General features: G+C 42.5%; 2 protein-coding genes across 4 annotated transcripts in view; one reads left to right on the forward strand and one right to left on the reverse strand.

The window, feature by feature from the left end:
• FBXO11 (F-box protein 11) overlaps positions 1-1395 on the forward strand; it is an 86818-nt gene extending 85423 nt beyond the window's left edge. Inside the window, exon 23 of the mRNA XM_036121638.2 lies at positions 75-1395. Within this exon, the coding sequence (XP_035977531.1) occupies positions 75-204 (130 nt within the window). The 3' untranslated portion in view covers positions 205-1395. The remainder of the gene's footprint in view (positions 1-74) is intronic.
• MSH6 (mutS homolog 6) lies at positions 1362-23813 on the reverse strand. 3 transcript variants are annotated; one of them, XM_078056605.1, is made up of 10 exons: positions 23434-23813; positions 12853-13052; positions 10105-10271; positions 5561-8105; positions 4216-4487; positions 3059-3176; positions 2666-2755; positions 1955-2109; positions 1654-1853; positions 1362-1532 (listed from the first exon to the last, which is right to left on the reverse strand). In XM_078056605.1, exons 1-10 carry the CDS (start codon positions 23691-23693, stop codon positions 1451-1453), a joined length of 4089 nt encoding a protein of 1362 aa, XP_077912731.1. In that variant the 5' UTR covers positions 23694-23813; the 3' UTR covers positions 1362-1450. The 3 variants fall into 3 exon arrangements, with proteins under 3 accessions (XP_077912731.1, XP_077912729.1, XP_077912732.1); XM_078056603.1 differs by having other exon boundaries at positions 23431-23813; XM_078056606.1 differs by lacking the exon at positions 23434-23813 and adding an exon at positions 22627-22647.
• Between the last annotated feature and the right edge of the window lie 313 nt (positions 23814-24126).

Raw genomic sequence — 24126 nt, forward strand, 5'->3', positions numbered from 1 at the left:
TATATTACCCACTTATTCCCCCCCCCCCCCCGGCCCATCACTTTCCTAATTTTTGGGTTTTCATTTTGCTTTAGGTTTTTCTGTGACTGTGGTGCTGGAACACTGTCTAATCCTTGTACATTAGCTGGTGAGCCTACACACGATACAGATACACTATATGACTCTGCTCCACCTATAGAATCTAATACATTGCAGCACAACTGAATTCCTTCCCTAAAGAAAAAGTCCTGCCATTCTAACATCATAACCTAAAACATTTTTTTTGGAAGAAGATTTAAAATATTTGCCCATGCTACAGGAAGAGACTGTATTAAAAATGGATACACGAGGTCAGTTGACACTATGAAGCTCAAGCTACCAAAAAGAAAGTGGCAATATATTGACTCAGGATCTCAAAGCTGGGTGTTTTAGCATTACTGTGTAAAGACTTTTGAAGGGACAGAAGTGAAGAAATAAGCTGCAATTTTGTACAGATACCAACTTCTGAAAAAAAGCTGGTGTTTTTACAACTAGCATTGAATGCAGTCCAATTTGCAGTAGTACTCTTCAATAGACAAGCAGCTTTGTTGCTGCCTTTATGGACATGGGTACCAATTGCTTTTGTAATATGGTAAAAATGTGAGCTAGCACTTCTGCGTTTCTTTTGATTTTTTTTTAACATGTATTCAGATTGAGAAATATGATTTTAATGCTTTAATCTCATGTAGTTTGTTTTTAATTTCAAGCAAATCTTCTTGTACTTGAATGTGCCCTGTTTTGTTAGCACACCTAGACTTGCTGTAACTGTACTCATGTCCCAGTATGTACGTTCTTTCTATGAAAGAGAAAACACTAATCTTAAATTATATCCAGCAATGTTTCTGGTATCCTTTAAGAAAAGTTAAGACTATTATTTCCTTCCCTTCCCTGTGCAGCATTCAAAATCACCCCTAGAAAAAGTGAGTGTTTTAATGAGACTTCCTAGGAAGGGATGCACTGTAAAACAAAAAGTATTCTTGTAACTCAGTTTTGTGAAAGGTAAAAACTACTATGTTTTAAAGTACACTTTAGAAAGTCTCTTCAAAACAGTCCTGTATTTGAACTCTGTTCATAGTTTTTTTTTGAACAGTTTAGACGAACTGCTGGAAATTAAAAACAATTTCCTGCATTAAGCTGAGACAAGTATATATACAGCCCTATACAGTTTCATAGCTCCCCCCCATTTATGTGTATTGGTGACAGTGGGTATAAACAGCCTGAAAGTGTATGCATGTACCATAACATCTAGACTTAATATATTGTGGAGTATTCAATAACCATTATGTAGAAGGTAGATAAGAATTAAAAGGGTTTAATTTCCTAGAAAGAAAATGGAAAAATGGTCATTTTTAAAAAATAAAGTTTATTAGATCATAATGTTGTCTGAATTTACCACCTTTGTCAAAAGCCAACTCAAAGCTTCCAATGCAGTCTATAATTCCTTAATCAAAGTCAGCAATTTAGGGACAGCTTCAGCATCTATAGTCGACCTTTCACTAGCCAGGCAAACTTCCCTTAAAATTAAAAAAAAAAAAATTCAGTTCATGCTTTTCATAGTCATAGTGCATCAACCATCCCCCTTTACAGTTTTAATAAGGTCAGCTGTATGGCAAAATTATATCCAAGTATAATTACCGAAATAATCGCAGTGATTGAGTCGTCTTCTCAAATTCTCTTGCTTTTCTATGTCCCTTTTGAATAACCTCCTCTGGAATATTAGCAAGCCTCGCTGCATTAAAGCCATAGCTTTTAGGACAAGCTCCCTTAATGAATTTATAGAGGAAGGTAATAGTCTCCTGGCTGGGATCCTCACATTCATTTTCTACCATGCATGCCTAAAAGAAGGAAAATATGTTCTGTTCATGTGCTAGCAATGGAAGTACCTGCCTTGATTCCCTCAAAAATCTAAACTTCTGAATAAGCAATTTATACATACCATGTGGCCCAGGCGCACTGCAACATTTTGAGAATAATCTTCTACTAATGAATGGTAGTGGGTAGAAAACAATGTACGACACTTTATGTTCTCAGCAAGTTCTTTAACAACCGCATTTGCTATTGCCGTTCCATCAAATGTTGCAGTACCTCTTCCTATGAAAGTAAAATATGCATAAATTATATATCTGCCTTATACCAAGGATATACCTCACAACGGAATGAAAAAAGGATAAAACGGTAACCTCAATTAGTGCATCCAAACAATAGGCCCTGTTTAGCTAAATAGATCTGCTTATCAGCCCTGGAAGTAGGGTGCTGTCTGTTTTTAAAGATTTTTATTTTTAAGTAATCTCTACACCCAACATGGGGCTCAAACTTAAAACCCTGAGATCAAGAGTCACACATTCTACTGACTGAGCCAGCCAGACGCCCCTGCATTTCTTTTTTTCTTTTTTTAAAGAGTACTCTGCAGGTACCACTGATGTTCAGAAACATCCTATTATAACAACCATATTTTAATACGATGAAAAAATTTAGAGCCTTGGTAATTAAAAGACCTTTTCACATGATATCTCTTATCATCTCCCACTGTGGGTCTATGGCACAAAGGTGAGTGCATTCAAACTTTTTTTTTAAGAAAGGTCCGACCATCGTCAAGAAGAATTAAAGTTTTTAAAATAGCCTTTAAATGGAAATTGTAATGTCTTACCTAATTCATCCACAAGCACCAGAGAATGTGCTGTGGCATGTGTAAGTATACTGGCAGTTTCACTCAATTCAACAAAAAACGTACTTTCACCTAAAAAAAAACACACAGAAGGAGATCTTTTTTAAAATCCTAAAATAGTACATTCATCTTTTGGGTTCATATCATGAGCTACCCAGTACCAAAGGTTACATCTCATTAAGAGATTATGCAATTCTTGAAGGAAGACTATTTTTTCAAATGCCTGAAAGCACTCCACTTCGCTAACACAAGAAAAACCAAACATCAAATTTAAATGGCTCACACAAATTTAATTTCAAGGCAGATGTATTTATCATACAAAATGTACAAATGAACTGTCCACTAATAAAGCCTTAGGTGAAAAAGAAGACTCACCTGACATTATTCTGTCGGAGGCACCAAGTCTAGTAAATACTCTATCAATTGGTGTGAGCCTACACACTTCAGCAGGTATGTAACAACCCACTTGGGCCATTACAGCTAATAGGCCAGCCTGTGAAGGGAGGAGGAAAGGTCTTTATTAAAGAAAAAGATACAGATAGATATAGATAAGAACAATTATATACGAGTCAGGCACTCTTTTAAAAATTGTTCACAATCCAAAGTAGGCAAAGTGAAGCCTAGAAAACCAAGAGGCTTAGGGCCTAACTGGCTTTAAAACCTCAGAGCCTGTGACCTTTTAACCCACTGCATTAGTGATTCTCAACCCTGGCTGACTACACGGTAGAATCTTAAAATCACTGATGCCTAGAACCAATTCCAGACCAAATGCAGCTATTTGGGACGATGGAAGCCACTCTGTACTTTTTTGGTCAAGCTCTCCCAAGTAGTATTAAACGAAAATGGGATTGAAAACCACGGACTACACTATACTGCCTCCTGCTAGTTAGCAAATTTGGTGAACCTAATCATACAGGAGAGCAGGGGGGTCAGCAAACATTTTTAGTCAAGGGTCCAATGTCTCTGTCACATTTTTTTTCCTTTCTAGAACCTTTTAAAAAATGTAAATATGTTTAGCTCAGTGGCTGGCCAACCCCTGGTATCAAGAGAAGACAAAAGCAGTTTCCAACAGTTATTAGAGCTCATGAATTTCAATTGCTCTCCTACCTGAACAAGTCTGTCATGGTTCTTTTATAAGGATTCCCACACGAGTCTAATTGAGAAACAAACCTCCAACATTTTCATTCATTATCAATTAATTAACAAACCTCCAACATTTTCATTCATTATGAATACATCTACCTTCAGAGGAAATGAATCCAATCAAGTCAAAGAGTTTATAAAGAAATCATGACCTGAAATCTAGAAATGTTTAATGTATGCTCCCCGTAACATGAGGCAGATACCTGATGACGGTAAATACAATTCTCAATTTTATAATACAAAGCATTTTTCCTTTGCTTCCTATTAATTGCTGGTGACTGAATTCTAATTAATTTATGTGCTATTTGGGAAAGGGTGGCCTAAATATGTAATATATTCCGAAAGTATACAAATGACTTTGTATAACATCACCTTAATGCTCAGTTTACCTGTCTCATGAGCGTAGACTTGCCCCCCATGTTAGGTCCAGTCACAAGCACACAATAAGCTTTGCCATTTTCTTCCTCCTCCTCTTCCTCACAGCCTATTAGAATGTCATTAGGTATAAAGTCATCTCCAAAAAAAGTCTTCGTAATGCAGGGATGACGTGATCCTCTAAGGTCTAAGAAGGGAGGAGTGCCTTCTTCTGGCAACAGAATTACTGGACGACACATAGGGCCATCACCCCCTCGACTGTAGTTAGCCAGGCACAATAAGACATCTGTTAAAGAGAGGGTCAAAGTGAGGCTTCATTTTTGAGGCTGCTTGAGAAGCACAAAAATCCAACTAATATAAAAAGTCTTTCAAAAACACTTTTTCAGTGGAGGGCAGTATATTCTAGTTGCTTTTTATACATGTTTTTTTCTAAGAGGCAAACTTACATAAAAGAATCTTAAGAAGAAAGTAAATTCACCAATTTTGAACACCTGTGCTGAGGGAAGATTTAAATTACCCACCAAACCGTTCAAAGTTGTATTGGTTTAAGGAATAATTGTGCTACTCAATTCTGGACAGTTGTATTCAGATCAGAACAGTTCTATTACAAATTTGGGTAACCTATGGTTACTGTATTTTTAAAACACAGGAAAAAAACCTAAACTGTAAAACAGCAAAGGCTCCAAATAAGTTGGAAATTTAAAGAAAAAGGAAACTATTTATGAAATTGAAAAGGTTGCCAAATTACAAATATATAGATCAGGGCTCTTAGAAATCAACTATAAGAAAAAAGTGTGATAATTTGGGCTAAGATAAAAAAGATTAAGATCTTAAAATACATGCATGTAAAGAGATCAACTGAAAAAAGAAAAAAGTGATGTGCCAAGACATAGTTTTAATTTAATTTAGTCTAACAAAAAAGAGAAACTTAAAAAAACATTATCAAAAACAGTATCAGATACTAAAGGTACTAAAAATCTGGGGTGCCTGGGTGGGTCAGTCAGTTGAGCATCTGGAACGTATGACTCTTGATCTCAGCTCACGTCTTAATCTCAGGGTTCAAGCCCCGAATGTAAAAACAAAGCAAAATAAAGCCCCTGCTTTAAAAAAAATAAAGGTACTAAAAACCTATCAGTTTTTCATTCAATTATTCAAGACTGAGTAAGGGCAAAAGTGAACTTAAATTGCTACAGGCAAACTAGCCATTTTGTCTAGTGAGGAGGCAAGTATATACACGTCAAGACATACACCTTGTTAGCTGTGTTTAGAGATCTACCTCAATGGCAAATGTCCAATGGATTTAAATGTTAACGCATAACTGGGACACAAGGACTAACCAAAGTTTGTTCAAAGTCTTACCCAATACTGCGATGCACTCAACAGCAGACTGCCAGTCCTTGTAATTTTTATCAAAGTTAAAGAATAGTCGCCGCATGCAGTCCTTCAATGATACGTCTCTCCGTTCTTCAGCATTTATCAGATTAGCCAACTTCTTCTCAATAGTTTTGGTCCAGTATCGCTTACACCCCTTCTTGGTAGATTTTAGCTCATATTCTTCTGGCAAATTACGAGTGATGAAATTCTCTGGAATTTCCAACTGGTAACGGTTCCTACCGATCCCCCAGTAGACAATGGTCCTACAGCCAATTCGACTGCGCTGTTTCTCCAAGTATTCCAGGAGGCTCTGTTCATTTTCTCTTATGTCAGCAAGAGCTTGGTCATAATCAGAGTCAAATCCTGCTTTGGGAGTAATTAGTCCAGTCTTTCGAGCCTTCTCATGGTCAAAGGCTGTATCCCATCGGTTCAGTTCTATAGTCAAATCTGGAAAACGACCCTCAGGATTTTTTGTCTGTAGAGTAATGACCTGCTTAAGGATTTTAGACTTAAAGTTGTCAACGACTTCTTCCATAATCTCTATAATTTTACATATTACTTTGAATCCTTCTAGAGCAGAAAGAAAATCAATAATCTTTTTTTTGCTGTATGTAGTTTCTTCATACATGATAGCCCTGCTATCTGGGTGGTTCTGGCTCTTCAGGGGAGACCCAACATTATGAATTTTACTCAGCAGCCTTTCAAGGTCTGGAAGCTTCTTCAGAAGGTCTACCACGTCAGAGATTTTGTCAGGCACAACCATGAGGTCTTCTATAGCATCTAGACGATCGTTGATAGCATAAGGGCTACAGAGTGGGGCACAAAGCCACTGCTTTAGAAGCCGCTTACCAAAGGGAGTGTGGCAAGTATCAATCTTTTCTAGCAGGGTCCCTTCAGTAGAACCATTTGTTCCATTCGTGAAAATCTCCAAGTTGCTTAATGTCACAGCATCTAGCACCATTCGTTGATTGGCTTTAGCAAAAACAGCACCAGGTCTTGTAGCACTGACCATGTCAGAATCCAAGGGAATGTATTCTTCAAAATTGGCCATTGATAAAAGCTCTTGATCAATAAGGCATTTTTTGAGGTAGAAGACACAACCACCTAGAGCAGAGAGGGCCAATTCACTCTTCTCTCCTGGTGTCAACCCAAGAGAATCAGACTCTGAGGTCATACCTTTAAGCACCTGGGGTAACATCACCCCACTGTCCTCATTTAACTTCTCCTTAAAATATCCTTCTTCAAGGAGAGTTCTCAAAGTTTTGGCTGCATCCCAAAACTGGGAGCCTGGTATCAGACCTTCCTGAAGAGAGGAGGATAATGAACCCTTCAGAATCATCTTCGTTTCTGTTGAGAGGTTTCCTTTCTCAAACAAGACTTGTACTGGAGGATAGTGTGCCACTAGAGTCCTAAATCTGGAACAATGGCGATCATCTGAAAACTGACCTATGAAAAACTTTCCCAGTGAGGTATCAACAAAGCATACTCCGTACACCCGAGTGTGGCCAGAAGAATCTTCCTCTTTTTCTTTGAGGCTAAGAAGATACTTACTATAGTTCTCAGAGGGGTCACCTTCCAATACACTGTAGGTCTGTGTACCCTTGGTAATGACTCTACAGATCTCCCTCCTCACCACTCTGTCATACTTAGATATATGTGCCATCTTCCGGCATCGTGCCTCCATCATTTCGGGGGTCTCCGTCTGTTCCACTCGTGCTACCTTATAGCCCTTCTGAACCAGAGAATCGGAATATCGGCCAAATGCTATTTCAGGGAAACCAGAATGAGCCCAGTTGCCTTTCATGAATACCAGACCTAGTTCATTGACTCCAATAAGAGCATCCATGTGGTACAGCTCATAAAACTTCCCCACCTTATAAAATATAACAAGATCAAAGTTCTGAGACTTAATCTGCCACCACTTCCTCATCCCAGGAGTACAGGAATTAAGGAAATCCTCAGGAACACAGAGTGTGGATGCATCAAAATCAGGGTGATCAGGTCGCCTCCTGTGTAGATCTCTTCTCTTCTCCTCCTTAAGCCACTCTAAAGTTTCATGATACCACAGAGTGGGGCGACTACTATCATCACATCCTCCACCAATGTGGGCTTGAGATTCAGAATTTTGAGGGGCAGAGAAAGCATTCAAAGCACTCTTGGTGTCTGATGAAATGCCAGGTGATCGTTTGGTAGCCAAGGGCATTTCCTTCCTTGAACTTTTCCTTTTGAGAGAACCATTTCCAGTCACCATTTTCTTCCGCTTTGAAGCAACTTTGACAGGACTGTCCAGGCCCTCACTGTCACTATCCCCCACTCCACTGCTTATTTCATCACTACTCCCTTCCTCCTTAGCATCCGGCTTGAATTCCACATCAGAGCCACCAACGTCACTCTCAGAGTCTGATATGACCCTTCGTTTTTTTATTTGGCGGCTACTTCGCCTAGATCCTTGGACCTTAGGCCGTACTTCCTCTTCACTTTCAATTTCATTTTCTTCTTCACTCTTACCTGATGAGTAAGTTGCACCTACCTGGCAGGCAAAGAGAGAGTTACTTAAATATAAGACAAAATCTGGAAAATTAAAGTACTGCTGTGGAGTATCTCTCAATATGCTGCAGTATCCTGTATCAAGAGGAGAACCCAGCTCCAGAAATGAAACTATGTTCTTTAAGGAATTTCAAAAAAGGGCGCCTGGGTGGCTCAGTCGTTAAGCGTCTGCCTTCGGCTCAGGTCATGATCCCAGGGTCCTGGGATCGAGCCCCGCATCGGGCTCCCTGCTCAGCAGGAAGCCTGCTTCTCCCTCTCCCACTCCCCCTGCTTGTGTTCCCTCTCTGTGTCTCTCTGTCAAATAAATAAATAAAATCTTTAAAAAAAAAAAAAAAAAGGAATTTCCAAAAAATAAGTATCAATTTCAGTAGTATCACACTATAGAATTCAGCGATTCTCTCCTGACAGTTTTATCCTGTACAATAGTGTTGAAGCCACTAGCATGACCGTACATCCCAAATACCTACAGGTGATACCCTCATTAACAGTCAGCTGTGGAAATAACTTTATTTTTTTTTTTTTTTAAAGATTTTATTTATTTATTTGAGAGAGAGAGAGAGCACATGAGAGGGAGGAGGGTCAGAGGGAGAAGCAGGCTCCCTGCCGAGCAGGGAGCCCGATGCGGGACTCGATCCCGGGACTCCAGGATCATGACCTGAGCCGAAGGCAGTCGCTTAACCAACTGAGCCACCCAGGCGCCCTGTGGAAATAACTTTAAATCTCCCTCTGTTATCCTGGATCTTTCTTCCAGGGTCATCTCTCCTCTTCCAGAGGGACATATGAAGTTTGCCATTTTAAGCAGTGCAATCTATACAGGCTTTCTAGTCCTTGCTCTTCCACAAACCAGCTGTAGCTTCTTGGGCAAGGCACAGTTCACTTATCATGGATCTCCCACACATGGGAAGTTGTATGAGGCCAAATGATCTTTGTATTACCATCCAGTTCTAAACCTTTCATTGGTGTTATGACCCCTGGCCTCAACCTCAAAAATAAGATTAAAAATCTCTTTTCTTTCATTTCTCTTAAAATACTCATTAGTTTATTCCCTACCTATAACAGAACAAAACATAACACCAGGCTTAGTCATAAATGAATCTCTTAAGCACATAGTTCATTAATTTGTTAAATTAGAGAAGAATGATTTAATCACTCAAATAGTGACCATTAATACCAAAAAAAAAAGTATCGAGAGCATTAGGTAATTAATTTCCAGGGCTTGACCACACCCTCATAGAGAGGCTTACTGCCAGACATCATAACCCGTTTTATCACCATGTCCTTACTGTCCTGTTACTTGTTACCAAAATGGTACTACCTCTTATAGCATGTGTCTTCTAGCAGGCTTGAAGCTTGAGAACTTAAGCAAAATGGCTGCTGAGCTTCTAACCTAACTTAACCTACAGTCCTACAGAAGTGTAGAAGTATGTGTATGAGTATTTGGGGTACCTGGGTAGCTCAGTCTGTTAAGCATTCACTCTTGATTCTGGCTCAGGTGGTGATCTCGGCTGTGAGATCAAGGCCCCCATCAGGCTCCACGCTGAGTGTGGAGCCTGCTTAAGATTCTCTCCCCTCGGGCACCTGGGTGGCTCAGTTGGTTAAGCGACTGCCTTCAGCTCAGGTCATGATCCTGGAGTCCTGGGATCGAGTCCCACATCGGGCTCCCTGCTCGGCGGGGAGTCTGCTTCTCCCTCTGACCCTCCTCCCTCTCATGCTCTGTCTCGTTCTTTCTCTCTCAAATAAATAAATAAAATCTTAAAAAAAAAAAGATTCTCTCCCCTCTTCTCCCTCTCCCTCTGCCCCTCCTCATGCTCACACTCTCACAAATAAAAGATAAAAGAAGATGTGTAGGAGTATTAAAGTGTATGTGTGTGTATACATATATAAATATATATAAATAAAACAAGAGAATACCACTTTAATACCCCCCCTTTTCCATCACTTTCCCAACATAATTAACAACAGACTGTTGAACAATATCCCACCTCCATCTCTTCTTCCTCTGGTTCTGAGGGCTCATCACACACTGCCAATTCAAGCCTCTCAATCTTGTCTTTACTCAAGGCTTCATCTGCACGTTGCATTGCTCTGAGTATTTCAGGCTTTGAACTGTAAAAATGACCTCCTTTTTGCACTTCCTTCGATTTTGAACCTAAAAAATTTAGATTTATATTTCTTATTAAGCAAATCTTACTCATTTATAAATAAGAACTGTTAGTTAGGGAATGGGCTCAATGTCTAACACCTGTACTAATGGACAAGCATGAGAAGAATCAAGTACAGTTTTTAACGTCCCATTACGTTTGATTGATAATAGATCAATAAAGCCTACAGTAACTTAAATTACCTATTTTACCTCCTTGAAGTTGCCTTAACTATTGGGTCACCCAGGACTACTTCATCTCTCTTCTATTGACCTGGGATTGTGGCCCTAAATAGATAAGGCACCCCTCTTCAGGTGAAGCAGGAGATGTAAAAGGGTTTTGAGACCCTTTGTACAAAAAAATCACTTCAGGAAGGCAAAAACTACACTGTCAGTTAAATGAAGCTATGATACTAAGTTTATCCCCAAGGTAATTAAATAGGGTATACTAAAAACAAACAAAACCCTACTAGTAAGGATACTAACATTTTGGAAGGGTAACCCAGTTCAAACTTTGAATGGTTTTGTTTTTGTTTTTGTTTGTTTTTTAGGTTGAATCAAATTGTTTTGTTTTCAGGTAAAACTCTTCCTTTATTCCTTTCAGAATAATTATTTTTTTTAAAAGATTTTATTTGAGAGAGAGCACGCCTGCAAGTGGGGGGAGGGGCAGAAGGTGAGGAGAATCTCAAGCAGACTCACCACTCAGTGGGACGTGGGGCTCCATCTCAGGACCCCAAGATCAGGACCTGAGCCAAAACCAAGAGTCGGACGCTCAACTGACTGAGCCACCCAGGTGCCCCAAGAGCTGTAATTTTAAATGACCCTCCTATCCTCTGAGCAAAAGACTAGATGCAGATGATCACAAGTCTAATGGCAGAGGCCTAACTAGCAATGTCTTTGTTTTCTTCTGACTAAATATAATTAGAAAACAAACCTGAACTTGTCTAAATTTAACAGATCCAAACATTACATTATTTCCTTCTTTCTACTGTATACTAAAACTAATGGGACATCCTAAAGTGCCATTACATTAGCAACTTAATGGGCTGCCTAAAATAAAGGTGCAATTGCCCACTTTTCTAAAGAGCTGCACCAACAGTACAAATTGCAACAATCAAAGTCCATTGGAGGGTGGCTCCTAACTTCCTCAAGTGCCTGTTTGCAGCTGCATGCACCCCCCACCTATCTAATGACCTCATCATTCCCCAGAAAATCCCTGAGGCAAACTGCTTTCCAATTTTAAGGACCTCCCCCCTCCAAAAAGAATTAAAAACCTACTTTATCCTCATCCATGCTATTGCAACAATTTGGGAATTTAAAGGGCAAAGGTGGTACACAACGGGTGCCTTTACAAAATAATGACAACCTAAATGTAAACTTTTTTGGGTATTTTTAAATTAAAGTCATGTTGCCAAAGCTTTGTTTAGAATCTCAAAAGTTGGCGTGCCTGGGTGGCTCAATGAGTTAAGCATCCAACTCTTGATTGTGGCTCAGGTCAAGATCTCAGGGCCTGGAGATGGAGCCCTGAGCTAAAGATTCTTCCCACCCCCACCCCCACGCACTAGCGTGCTAGCTCTTAAAAAAAAAAAAAAAAGGAATCTCAAAATTAGTCCTAGAAAAAGACCTTTTGTTACCTGGTTCAACTCTCATTTTACATATGAGTAAGCAGTATCTGAGTTACTTTTTTGGCCAAGATTATACAGCACATTAGTGCAGAAGACAGAACCAAATTTCCAGATTCTCCTTCCATCCTGCAGGTCAGATCTGCGTGCAGACTGCACTTTCTTCAGTGTGCCCTCCTCGCCCTGCAGGATGACACTATGACCAAAAGGCAGGATTCCTAGAGATTCCTGGGAAATTGACCCTTATTCTGATTCCAAAACACTGAGTTCAACAGCACCCTAGCCTGCAGAATCTGAGGGTAATGGGTAAGGACTCACTCATGCTCAAGCGTGTACAGGCAGTGAACCTGGCAAACATAATGTGCGTGCACTGGAGAATTCAAGAAACTGAGAGGCCCAAGTGAAGCTACACAGGCAGGACTGCTGACGTCTAGGACATAAAAAAGCTGGGCCTGGAAAAAGCATGTCATGGTTCCAGAAGTCTGATGTGAAACTCAACTCAGATGTGCTCCTAAGTGAGGATTTTGAAGGCTAAGTAAACATGCATCTCCATCTACCCTAGACAGTGTCACTGATCTATTTCCTACGTATCCTGACTGCACTGCCTTTCTCTTAGATCTCTGAAGATCGGGCCCTGTTAATTTACCCTTTTCATGCCTGAATTTGGTATTTGGGTCCAAATGAGATCTAACCATGAAAACATTTTTCCCTTACGGGCATGGTATTGCCATTAAGTCAACTGAAAAGACAGAAATAAAAATTCCACCCCACAAGAAACCAGCTGAAGACCAGCTGCATCTTCTTTTTCCCATGCTGGAGGCATCCACCCTGCCACTCCTGAAATTTATTGGCATAAAATACACTTAATGTCACTGTATGGGAGTCGCAGACACTTGTGCTCATGTGCTGCGTGCGTGCTTGCTCTCTTACACTCTCTCACACACACTCTGAAGAGTGGACTCTCTTACCTGTGTATGGCTTTAATAGCCTTCTGCTAACCCAGCCCCTTGTTGGGTTGTCATCAAAAAACTGTACATGAACTCGGACAGACTTCCCTTTCTCACGGATGAATGTTCCATCAAAAGGGTGGTTGTAAACCAGGCAAGGCCACCAGGGGTAACCCTCCATCTTGGCCCAAACCAAATCACCTGGTGAGAAGTCACAAGAACTGTTGCCAAAAAGAAATATATAACTTGGTTAATATTTGGTTAAGTTACATTAAAGGCAATTACGTACAAATAAGCAATTCCAAGGAAGGCATCATTAACACTCCTTTGAAGTCTTCTGGCATTAATATTCAAGCACAGACATTCTAGAATTTTTTTAAATCAGATGTTCAAAAAAATAAAGTAAAATTTAAAAAATCAGATGTTCAAGTCATATAATGAATTCTGGTATTAAGGTGAGAAACTGTTTCTCAGAAAATCAAAGTTTATATAAGCTATGGCCAAATTCTGGTAGAATACTGATGCAAAGAAAAAGGCACAGACTCATTGTACATGCTCTCCAAACTATAATGTATCACACGTATATACTACAATATGGGATGTGTCAGGAACAGGACCTGACCCACGGTATTAATAAAATACCAAACATACTATGTAATTGGTTAATGATAATAAATATTGCCTCATCAGACTCTGCTTGGAATCTGTTTCCAGTTAACACTCCACAAGGCTACCTAGCACACTACTAACCTGCACCCCTAGGAATCTGGTTTTATGGAGAAAGTAAACAGAGAAGCGCCTAACACGCCCAAAAATAATGAGTATATATGCCTGCAGAATCAAAAACAAAGATTCAGTCTTCATGAAAATTAATTTGGTCCTGAAGGTTTCCTGAGACAGGGAAAGGAGAGGGTAGAGGGAGAGGAAGAAGAATCGAGCTGAAAAGACTACAGCAGATGTACGCCTGAAACTAATAGAACACTGTATGTTAGCTAACCGGAATTAAAATTCAAACTTCATAGGGGCGCTTGGCTGGCTCCGAAGGCTAAGCATCTGGCCCTTGATTTCAGCTCACGTCCTGATCTCAGGGTCAGGAGACTGAGCCCTGCGCTGGGCGCAGCACTGGGTGTGCAGCCTGCTTGCGATTCTCTCTCTCTCTGCCACTGCCCCGCCCTGCTCGTGCGCGCACTCTCTCTTGAAAAATAAAACTTAATAAAAAAGTAAAAATTAAAGACTCCAGCAGAGTCCCTCAGTGATGGAGATACCGCAACAGCTAATAAATTCTGCTCCAATACTATATACCAAGATTTTCTAAACTTGCTTAAAGGTTTTCATTAAATAACTGCAAAAGTAAAGTAAGTACATTACAAACAAGAATATTTTAGACTAGCTTGCATTAGTACACTGGGGCGACCTTATTCAGACCCAATCATGAAGTTAAAGGAGTCCTGTCTGGAGAAATGTGAACAGGAAACCCCTAGGCTAGACAATTAGCAAAGAAAAACTACAGCATGACTCCAGCGGGAGCTCTTCTCAAGGGCCTTTACGGTACGTGCGCTCTTACAGGCATCTAGAGCAGCCTGCACAAGCACAAATCCGTAAGTACTGCCGGCGAGCTCACCACACAGTTATCTTCAAACAGGAAGCTCCGTCTATACAATTCAAATTTCTCCCTTAAGCCCCTCCTCCTTACCAACATGTCCATTAACAGGAGACAAAGACCCTGACAGCCGTGCAGAATGGTCTACAAGCCTCCCTACTGTCAAGCCGTCTTTCTCTTAACTCTTGGCCAAGTAGCCACTTAACCACAAAAAGCCTGTCACAAGTATCAGAAAACCACAAGCTTTCTTTGTGCGGAAGTACCTGAGACTACCCTACAGCTGTACTCTTTTTCTGCTGCTAAAGGAGGGAAATAACTTGTCTCCCTAAAGACACTATCAGTTCTTTGTCTGAACCCTGACCGTAGTTTTTAGCAGACTGGCCAAACAGAGTAAGTACATGTTATTGCAATGAACACGCCCCCCTCAGGAAGCGTATTTCTGGCTGTACAGTCTTGAGACATTAGGCTTCAAAGCAGATTTTTCTGAAAGGGGGATCACTAGGGATACCGATCTGTCAAGCCTGGCTGCCCTTTATTTTTTTTACAGATTTTATTTATGAGAGAGAAAGAGAGAATGCACACGGAGCGGGGGGCAGAGGGACAGAAGGAAAGGGAGGAGAAGCAGACTCCCCGCTGAGCAGGGAGCCCAACTTGGGGCTTGATCCCTGGGGATCACGACCTGAGCCGCCAGCAGTTTAACTGACTGAGCCACCCAGGTGCCCCCTGGCTGCCCTTCTTAAAGGCAACTAAATCCCTTAAAAGAGACTCAGGTAACGTTTTGGTGTGTACGTAGCAAAGCCTGAACCCCATCTGGCTAGTTTGAGGCAGTCCCTTCCCTAGGTATTGAATTTATTATATATATGGGGATGAGCCCTGAACCTGACCAGTATGGGGTGACGTTTACAACGTGTTCTTGGTTTGTAAAATTAAAGATGACTATTTTTCTTGCCTTTGTGAACGGAGTTATGGAGGGTAAGGGCTAAGTGCTGAACTGGACACCAACTGTTTTATTACATACATGTCTTACAAAAGTTACAAATTCTCAAGAATGGAGTTAGTGCATAAGAGACTGGCAAGAATGTACATCTTGGTGATACATTTGAAGTTCAAAGGAGCAGGATGCCTCAAATCCAGTGGAATTCTATTTTGCCTGGTAGGAGGCAACAGAGCACTTGCAGGAATCTCAGTTGTCTCGGAGGCTCCCAGAGAGAACTATGACTAGATCAAAATTCTTTTTTTTTTTTTTTAAGAATTTATTTATTTGAGAGAGAGAGAGAAAGAAAACATGAGCGGGGGAGGGGCAGAAGGTGAAGCAGACTCCCCGCTGAGCAGGGAGCCAGATGCACACTGGATCCCAGGACCCCAGGATCATGACCTGAGCCGAAGGCAGACGCTTAAGAATGAGCCACCCAGACGCCCCTAGATCAAAATTCATGAACAAAAAAATGAGACGGCCATGGCTGCCTCCTGAAAGTTCCTTTCTATCCTTAATTAAGAGTAACTCAAGTTTCTGAGACCCAGAAGACATGGGGAAAATTTTTTTAGCTTTATACCTAAACTTACTATATAATAAAATATTGCTGTTTTAACATGAATAAGTTCATTCTAATTTTATCCCAAAGGAATTAACTTGAGCTAAGAATACTGTTACCTTAAAACTCCCACTTGTGCAAATGTAGTACAAATTGTAAAACGAACTATACAGTGTTCAAAGGTCTCAAAAATTCCAAGCAACCGATTTAAAAATTTAATATCTTTAAATTTATTTTGCAAGGCAAATGTACATACTCACTAGAGAAAAAAATGTGTAAAAGCTAATTACAATCGGGGCACCTGGGTGGCTCAGTCGTTAAGCGTCTGCCTTCGGCTCAGGTCATGATCCTAGGGTCCTGGGATCGAGCCCCGCATCGGGCTCCCTGCTCAGCAGGAAGCCTGCTTCTCCCTCTCCCACTCCCCCTGCTTGTGTTCCCTCTCTCGCTGTGTCTCTCTCTGTCAAATAAATAAAATCGTTAAAAAAAAAAAAAAAAGCTAATTACAATCAATTATCAGTTTTGAAGTAAATTCCTTACCTGTAAAGTTAAAATGAACTATTCAAACTGTTCTCCAACATCACCCTACCCTAAATATATCTTACACTTACAGAATTTTACACATAACCTAACTTTTCTGATGTTAGCAATTGGCACCACACTACGTAACGCAAAGACTAAAACATTTAGTAATAAGCACTGTTCCTCTAACGCTAAAAGTGGACACTTTAAAAATTCTGGTCCAGGAAACCGTGGCTTCCAACCAAAATGAGAATTAAGCAAGTAATAAAATATACTGTGTAAGGGCGCCTGGGTGGCTCAGTCGGTTAAGCGTCTGCCTTCAGCTCAGGGTCCTGGGACCGAGCCCGGCACTGGGCTCCTTGCTGGGGAGACAGGGGGGAGCCTGCTTCTCCCTCTGCCCCTCCCCCTGCTCCTACTCTCTCTCTCACCCCCCCAAATAAATAAAATCTTTAAAAATAAAATTTTTCTTCACTTAATACTAACAAAGTTTTTACATTTATTAATTTTGTGGGCAAACTTCAACTCTTTATAGGTAATTTTAAAATTTTAATTTCTAGTAGTTGTGTAGTTTCCAAAGAATACCAAAATAAAAGGAACATATATTTTAATCCATGCAAATACTCAAGTTTTCCTACCAACATTAAATACTGTATTTTAAAATACAGAGGGCATGCAGTCAGTTAAGCATCCAACTCTTGATTTTGGCTCGGGTCACGATCTCATGGGTCGTGAGATCGAGGCCAAAGTTGGGCTCTGCATTTAGGACGGAATCTGCTTGAGATTCTCTCTCTCCCTTGCACTCCCTCTCTCAAATACATCTTTTAAAGCAATAAAGTATGGAAATATAATGCAAGCCTGAGTTTCACAGCTGGAATGTGCTATAATCTGTCATACACTGGTCCTTATAAGTGCCTAATAATCCTATAAAATCACATCCACCTATTCCACTGGCTCTATTTAAAGCTTTACCCAAGTTACTGTACAGTTTACTGTATTTTAATATTTGGCTATATCTTCTGACAATCTTAACATCTTTCTCTTTTCATATAACTGTATTAACAAGGATCATTACCTCTATGCAAATCCAATTTGAAAATATGTGGGCCGAAAAGTCACCTCACATCTAAGGATTTTATTACAACGTAAAATACACTGGGTCTTTATAAAGCCCAAGCTAAAATGCGAAAATAAATATTGGGATTATCGTACAATGTACTTATAAAGAAGATCCAATTATGACTTCACGTGTTTTTAAAATGTTAATACATCTTTTTTTTAATTTTTGTTAAGTTTATTTAGGTCATCTCTACAGCCAACAGAGAGCTCGAACTCACACCCTGAGATCAAGAGCTGCCCACTCTTCCAACTGAGCTAGCCAGGACCCCCCAAAATGTTAATATATCTTAAATGTTTGATATTCTTGGGATTCCAAAGACAGTAAAAAAAAAAAAAAAAAAAAAAAAAAAAAGGAAAAGCTGACAGCTCAGAAAAACAAATGTAAAAGCCTTCATACAACTAGGGCACCAGGCTGGCTCAGTGGGTAGAGCATTTGACTCAATCTCAGTCATGAGTTCAAGCCCCACGTTGGGCGTAGAGCTTACTTTAAAAATAATAAAGCCTTCATACAACTAAAAATAAGAAATGTCTCAGTAAAGCCAAACATACATTGAACAGATTTTTGCTTTAAAATCACATTATTTTGCTTTCTCTTTAGTCCATAATCTTGGTGTCAATTACTGGTTGTGCCCCAAATTCATAATCAACGTTTTAGGCTATCTACTTAAAAAGAAAAAAAAAAAAAAATCAGTAGATATCAAAGCACTACTAGAATTTGCTGCTTTAAGCAATAAAAGATAAACTGGGCTTGTCTAACAAAAACTTATGCGTATAAACATTGAATCATAACATGAAAACACTCTCAAATCAACTTTAGAAATCAGCTATCAGAGTTTGCACCTAACTCTCAAGGTGGACCATTAGAGAAGACTTCCCCTATTCTCCAACAACTAAATGCAGTACTGAGAAAAAAAGAAGTAATCAGAAGTAATCAACCTACCAGTGCACTTCTGCCCATATACCTTTTCCTTCTTCAGCTTGGGTTAACTATGGCCCATCATTTATGCACTAGGGTCTAGGGTGACCATATAAACTAGCATCTAAACTGGTGTCTAGTACTATTTTCTAAATAGCATTGGAAAAGAAACCTAAAAGTTAGAAGAAACCAGGTTCTTTAGATCTTTTTTTTTTTTTTTTATTACTAGCACCACGCTCTAACCAACTTGAGCTAACCGGCCAGCTGCCTAGATCTTTTTTTTTTTTTGAAGATTTTATTTATTTATTTGAAAGAGAGAGCGAGAGCCAGGAGCGGGGTGAGGGGCAGAGGGAGAAGCAAACTCCTTGCTGAGCAGGGAGCCAGATGTGGGCTCCATCCCAAGACCCCGAGAATCATGACCTGGGCCAACGGCAGATGCTGAAGCGACTGAGCCACCCAGGCGCCCAGAAACCAGGCTCTCTGTGGAGCAGCTTAATTTCATGCCTTAGAGCAGGGAAAACAGTCATCAGAATATTTTCAAAAGCTCTGAGGTAATGTAAAGCCATAAAAGCAGCTCAAAAGAGGATCCCATAGACTGAATTATGACAAGTTGAGCATCTTTTTTTTTTTTAAGATTTTATTTATTTGAGAGAAAGCACATGCAAGAAAGCACAAATGGGAAGGGGGAGGGGTAGAGGGAGAAGCAGACTCCTTGCTGAGGAGGGAGCCCGATGTGGGGCTCCCACCCAGGACCCTGGAATCATGACCTGAGCCGAAGGCAGATGCTTAACCGACTGAGCAACACTGACACCCCAAGTTGAACATCTTCAATATGTTTTAATTATGTCAATTAAAACAAGTTAGGTCTGTGACACTGAGTCCACAGGATACTTTTTAAAGAGCTTGAATTTTAATTCTTTTCTCTTAGAATAGCTAATATTATATTAGGTGTGATATTAGTTGGAAAAACATATTGCTATAAATATGTTTAACTGTATGAACGTTCTTAGGAAAGCACCTACAACTAGTGCAGCTAGTTACCTTTAAATAAAGGTGCTCAAAAAAGATTTGCCAGGTCTGACTGTTCCTTGTCTGTGAATGGGAACAGGGCATACAGTTCAGAGAGACCATTATCACTGAAGATTGTAAAAAACAAACTAGCCAAGATGTGTAGTAATAATAATAATAATAATTTTTTAAAAAGCCAGATTTAAGTGGTCAGAAGCCTTACAGCTCTCTCAATTATGATCTTAATAAACTACAGAAAAAATTAAGTATGAGAAGCAGGCTCAGGACACACATACGTCCTGCTACTCTTCTCTCTCCTTTTTTTTTTAACACTTGTTTATTTATTTTCAGAGCACATACATACGCCCTTGGAGGGCAGAGGGAGGGAGACTCCTCAGACTCCACGCTGAATGTGGAGCCCATGCAGGGCACAATCCCAGGACCCAGAGATCATGACCTGAGCCAAAATCAAAAGCGGGACACTTAACCAACTGAGCCACCCAGGTGCCCCTCCTTCTACTCTTCTTATAGCCATTTACTTCAAACTGATGTCATCTTGCCTCCCTCCTTGCTCTTATGTCCCATTATCTGCATCATCACCAACACATGCCTCACCTAGCACTTTGGTCTCTCAACTCCTCTTCTAAATCCTACCCCCACTACCACTACCCATATGCTCTCTCCATTACCAACAGGTCTCCCCACCAAACACACTTAAGCCACAGTGAGATTTCTTTTAAGATTTTATTTTTAATGTAATCTCTACGCTCAATGTGGGGCTCGAACTCACTACCCCGAGATCAAGTCACATGTTCTACGGACTGAGTCAGCCAGGCACCCACAGAGTGAGCTTTCTAAAACCTCAATCTCCCCTATGGATTTCTTAAATAAAACCTATAGAAGTATTAGCCATAAAGAAAAAGATTGACAAACGTGACATTACAATTAGTAACTTCTGTTCAAAAGATGTCATAAGCTGGCAAAAAGGACTACCCAGGGTGGAAAAAGACTTCGCATCCCACACCACTGGCAAAGAACTAGGAAAAAAACCAAAACAGGCAAAATACTTGGAACACTTAAGCACAAGAGGAAATGTACATGACCAACACTAAAAGATGCTCAACTTCTTTTTAAAGCTTTCAACTGACCCTCAGAAAAAGTCTAAATGTCTTTGTGGCCTATCAGTCTGCTCATGACTGGATCCTTACACACCCTCTCCAAGGCTCCTGTCTCTTCTCTTCTCTTCTATCACAATCTGCAGGACCTTTTTCCTGAACCAGCTTCCTAACACCCCCTTACTCCCACTGTAGCCTTGCTAACTCCTACCTGTCTCTTGGGTCTCAACCTGAAGAGCCAAAAGCCTACGCTGACACATAACCCCCCTTCCCCTGACCGAAGCTCATAGAGCTTATAAACTGCTTCTGCTCCAAGAATTGCCTTTTTGCTTGTCCTATTCAAGGGTGTATCCAGAATCCGTAATGCCTAATTCTGTGCCTGGCAGAGTAGGTACATGGACATTTGTTGACTGAAGGCCTTTTAGCACGGATGCAAGAATAATCAATTCAGGGGCGCCTGGGTGGCTCAGTCGTTAAGCGTCTGCCTTCCCCTCAGGTCATGATCCCAGGGTCCTGGGATCGAGCCCTACATCGGGCTCCCTGCTCCTCTGGAAGCCTGCTTCTCCCTCTCCCACTCCCCCTGCTTGTGTTCCCTCTCTCGCTGTGCCTGTCAAATAAATAAAATCTTAAAAAAAAAAAAAAAAATTCACGTTCAAATAAACATTGTAATACACCTTGCATGTCTCATGATGAAATGATGAAAATTTTATGGAAAAAGTCTGTTACGGAGGATGCAAATGTAGGGGAGGAAAAATGTTTTTCCCTCCATCCTTCTGAGTTCTTGGCTGAGACCCCCTTAGTAGTAAAAGGTTAATGAGAGAAAACCTAACAAAAGTTTAACGTGTATACCCCCGTATACACTGGATACTAAGGAAAACTGAGTAATTCACAGAGATAGCCCAAGTCACCACCTTAAATACCATCTGCAGCTAAAGACAAAAGAAAAATGGAGTGGCGGGGGAGCGGACAGGTATGGGAGGCTACCAGGGAAAGAGGATTATGGTTGTTATGCAGATTTAAGTCAGAAGCTCTCCATTAGTTTCTCCTGATTTAGTCATCCTTCTTTTCCTGGAGACATCCTTACAAATAGAGGTTTCCTTTATAAATTAAAATGACCCTTACAGAGAGTAACGTTCGGTTACTTCTCGTATCTGCTGTTTCTCAGAAAGAATAAGCTCAGGGGTGCCTGGGTGGCTCAGTCGGTTACGCGGCTGTCTTCCGCTGGGGTCATGATCCCAGGGTTCTGGGATCGAGCCCCATGTCGGGCTCCCTGCTCGGGGGGGGGGGGGGGGGCCTGCTTCTCCCTCTCCCTCGGCCTGCCGCTCCCCCTGCTTGTGCTCTGTCAAATAAAAAAATCTTAAAAAAAAAAAAAAAGAGCTCAAAATAATCTGTAAGCCAGAGACCCATCCTACTACTCTTCACACAACTATATAGTTAAACTCCCTGCCTGAAAGGGTCGCTTAAAGGAAATTAATGTCACTTAGGACTTCGGAAAATCTGTAGGACACCTAAAACTCACATTTTAAACAGCCTACTCAGAACCACTAACCAACTCTCTGATCTTGAAGGGAGTTTTTCACTTTTTCACTTTTTCTAAACCTCTATTTCTTCATCCTTTCAAAGGGCTACCATTACCCTTTGTGCCTAATACAATACCTGGGATACAGCAAATGCGAGCTTTTCAATATGTCGCCCGCTGCTCCGACAAAAGGCCGGCCAAGCCGTGGAACAGCACGGAACTGCTCAGAGCGAGAACACCTCCCGGCAGGCTTCCCCACAATCGCGTCCGTATATCCCTGCCCAGCGCCAGATCACGGCCTTTAGAGTCTCACTCTCGACTCGGAAAATATTGCGGGGCCCCATCCTCCCATGCAATTGTCAACAAAAGAGACACCGTATCATAAAATAGCATCCTTTTCAACTCCACACAATACTTCCAAAATTAATATAGCCTCTAAATTCATTTGTTTTGGTGCACGTTCGGCCTACCTATGAGATGACCCAGCCGATCCCAGCACTTTCTGCGCCCCCCCACCTGCCCCGCCCCGCCCTGCAACCCTCACTCGGACCAATCAGACTCCTCGGTCTGCGGCGTGACACACCCCCGGTGCGCTCAGCTCGCAGCCCACCCCCACCCCCACCCCCAACCCCTGCACAGCCCACAGGCAGGCCAAGGGCCCACGGCTCCCAGTGTATAGGCGCCCGAGGCTCAAAACCAAACATCCAAGCGTGTTCCCCGAACGTCTGCTGGCCCTCAATTCCCTATCCCAGCTCTGAACGAGGAACCTCCTCCTCGAATCCCACTCACTGCACGCCGCGCCCCCACAGCCTCCGGGCTACAAGCGTTCATCCTCCCCGAAGGCAGTCCTCTTTCCCGCCACCCCTCCCCCGCTGCAGGCAGGCACCAGCCCCTCCCCCAGCCCTGGTGCGCACCCCGCACAGAGCGTGCAAAGCTCCTTTCTCTTCCTGCCCCACCCCCAATGCTCCCATCTTCCCTTTCTCTTCGCTAACCCGGCCTCCCACCTGGTGGTACCCTTCTCTTCCTCCAAAGTCTGCGCGTCTCCTCCCCCGCTTTCTTCCTGCAGCCCATTTCCTCCTACCCTGTTTACAATCTACGCCCCCTAACGCCAAGGCTACAAACTCAGGCCCTGCACGCTTTCAAGCCAAGTATGCAGCCCCACCTCCTCCAAGCCTAAGGCCTGGCTGCGAAGCACCCCCCCAAGTCCTCCAAAGCGAGCCTCCCTTCCCCAAGCTCCCTGCGCTCCCACCCCCGACGCCCCCCCCCCACCCCGCTACCTGGCGGGGACCGCAGGGGCGGCAGATCTCCGCAGCCCTCCATTGATGTTCCTCGCCTCCCGCGGCGACGCGGAGCCTGCCAAGGGCCCAGGCCCAGGCTCGGCCTCGCTCCAGGCCGCATCCCCGCCGGGAGAACGGGAGGGCCCGGTGGCAGCGGCGGCGCCGCCGCCTACACCTGAAGCCCTGACCGAGGCCTTATTAGCATTATTCAGCGCTGGAGACTTCGGGAAGAAGCTGTACAGCGTGCTCTGTCGCGACATAGCGACGGCCGGCGAGGCCCAACCGCTCTGTCGGACCGAGCCCCTGGAAGCACGGAATAAACCGCGCGGCGACTGCTGGCGGGAAATCTGGGGGGAGGTGCGCTGCACCGGAGGAACACTGGCCCCAGCGGCCAATCGGCAGGCGCCCGGGCGTGCGCGGGCGGCGTCGCGGGCGGTGCGCGCCCGGCCCCGCCCTCTCGGGCCGCCGGGCGACGTGGGAAGGGGAGGGGGCGCCAGGCCGCGCGGGGCCCTAGCCCCAGGCGGCCGGAGCGGCGGTGGGTGGGCCTGGCGCGCTTGCTCCGTGGGGCCGATCCGGGCTGGTCTGAGCTGGAACGCCCGGGTCGGAAGCCGGGCGGGGCCGCGGAGCCCCCGCCTCGGGAAGCCGGCCCTCTCTGGAAGGGAAGCGGGCATGATGGGGCTGCGAGCGGGGGCC

Source organism: Halichoerus grypus, chromosome 10 (genome assembly GCF_964656455.1).
Source record: "Halichoerus grypus chromosome 10, mHalGry1.hap1.1, whole genome shotgun sequence".
In the NCBI taxonomy this organism is placed as follows: domain Eukaryota; kingdom Metazoa; phylum Chordata; class Mammalia; order Carnivora; family Phocidae; genus Halichoerus; species Halichoerus grypus.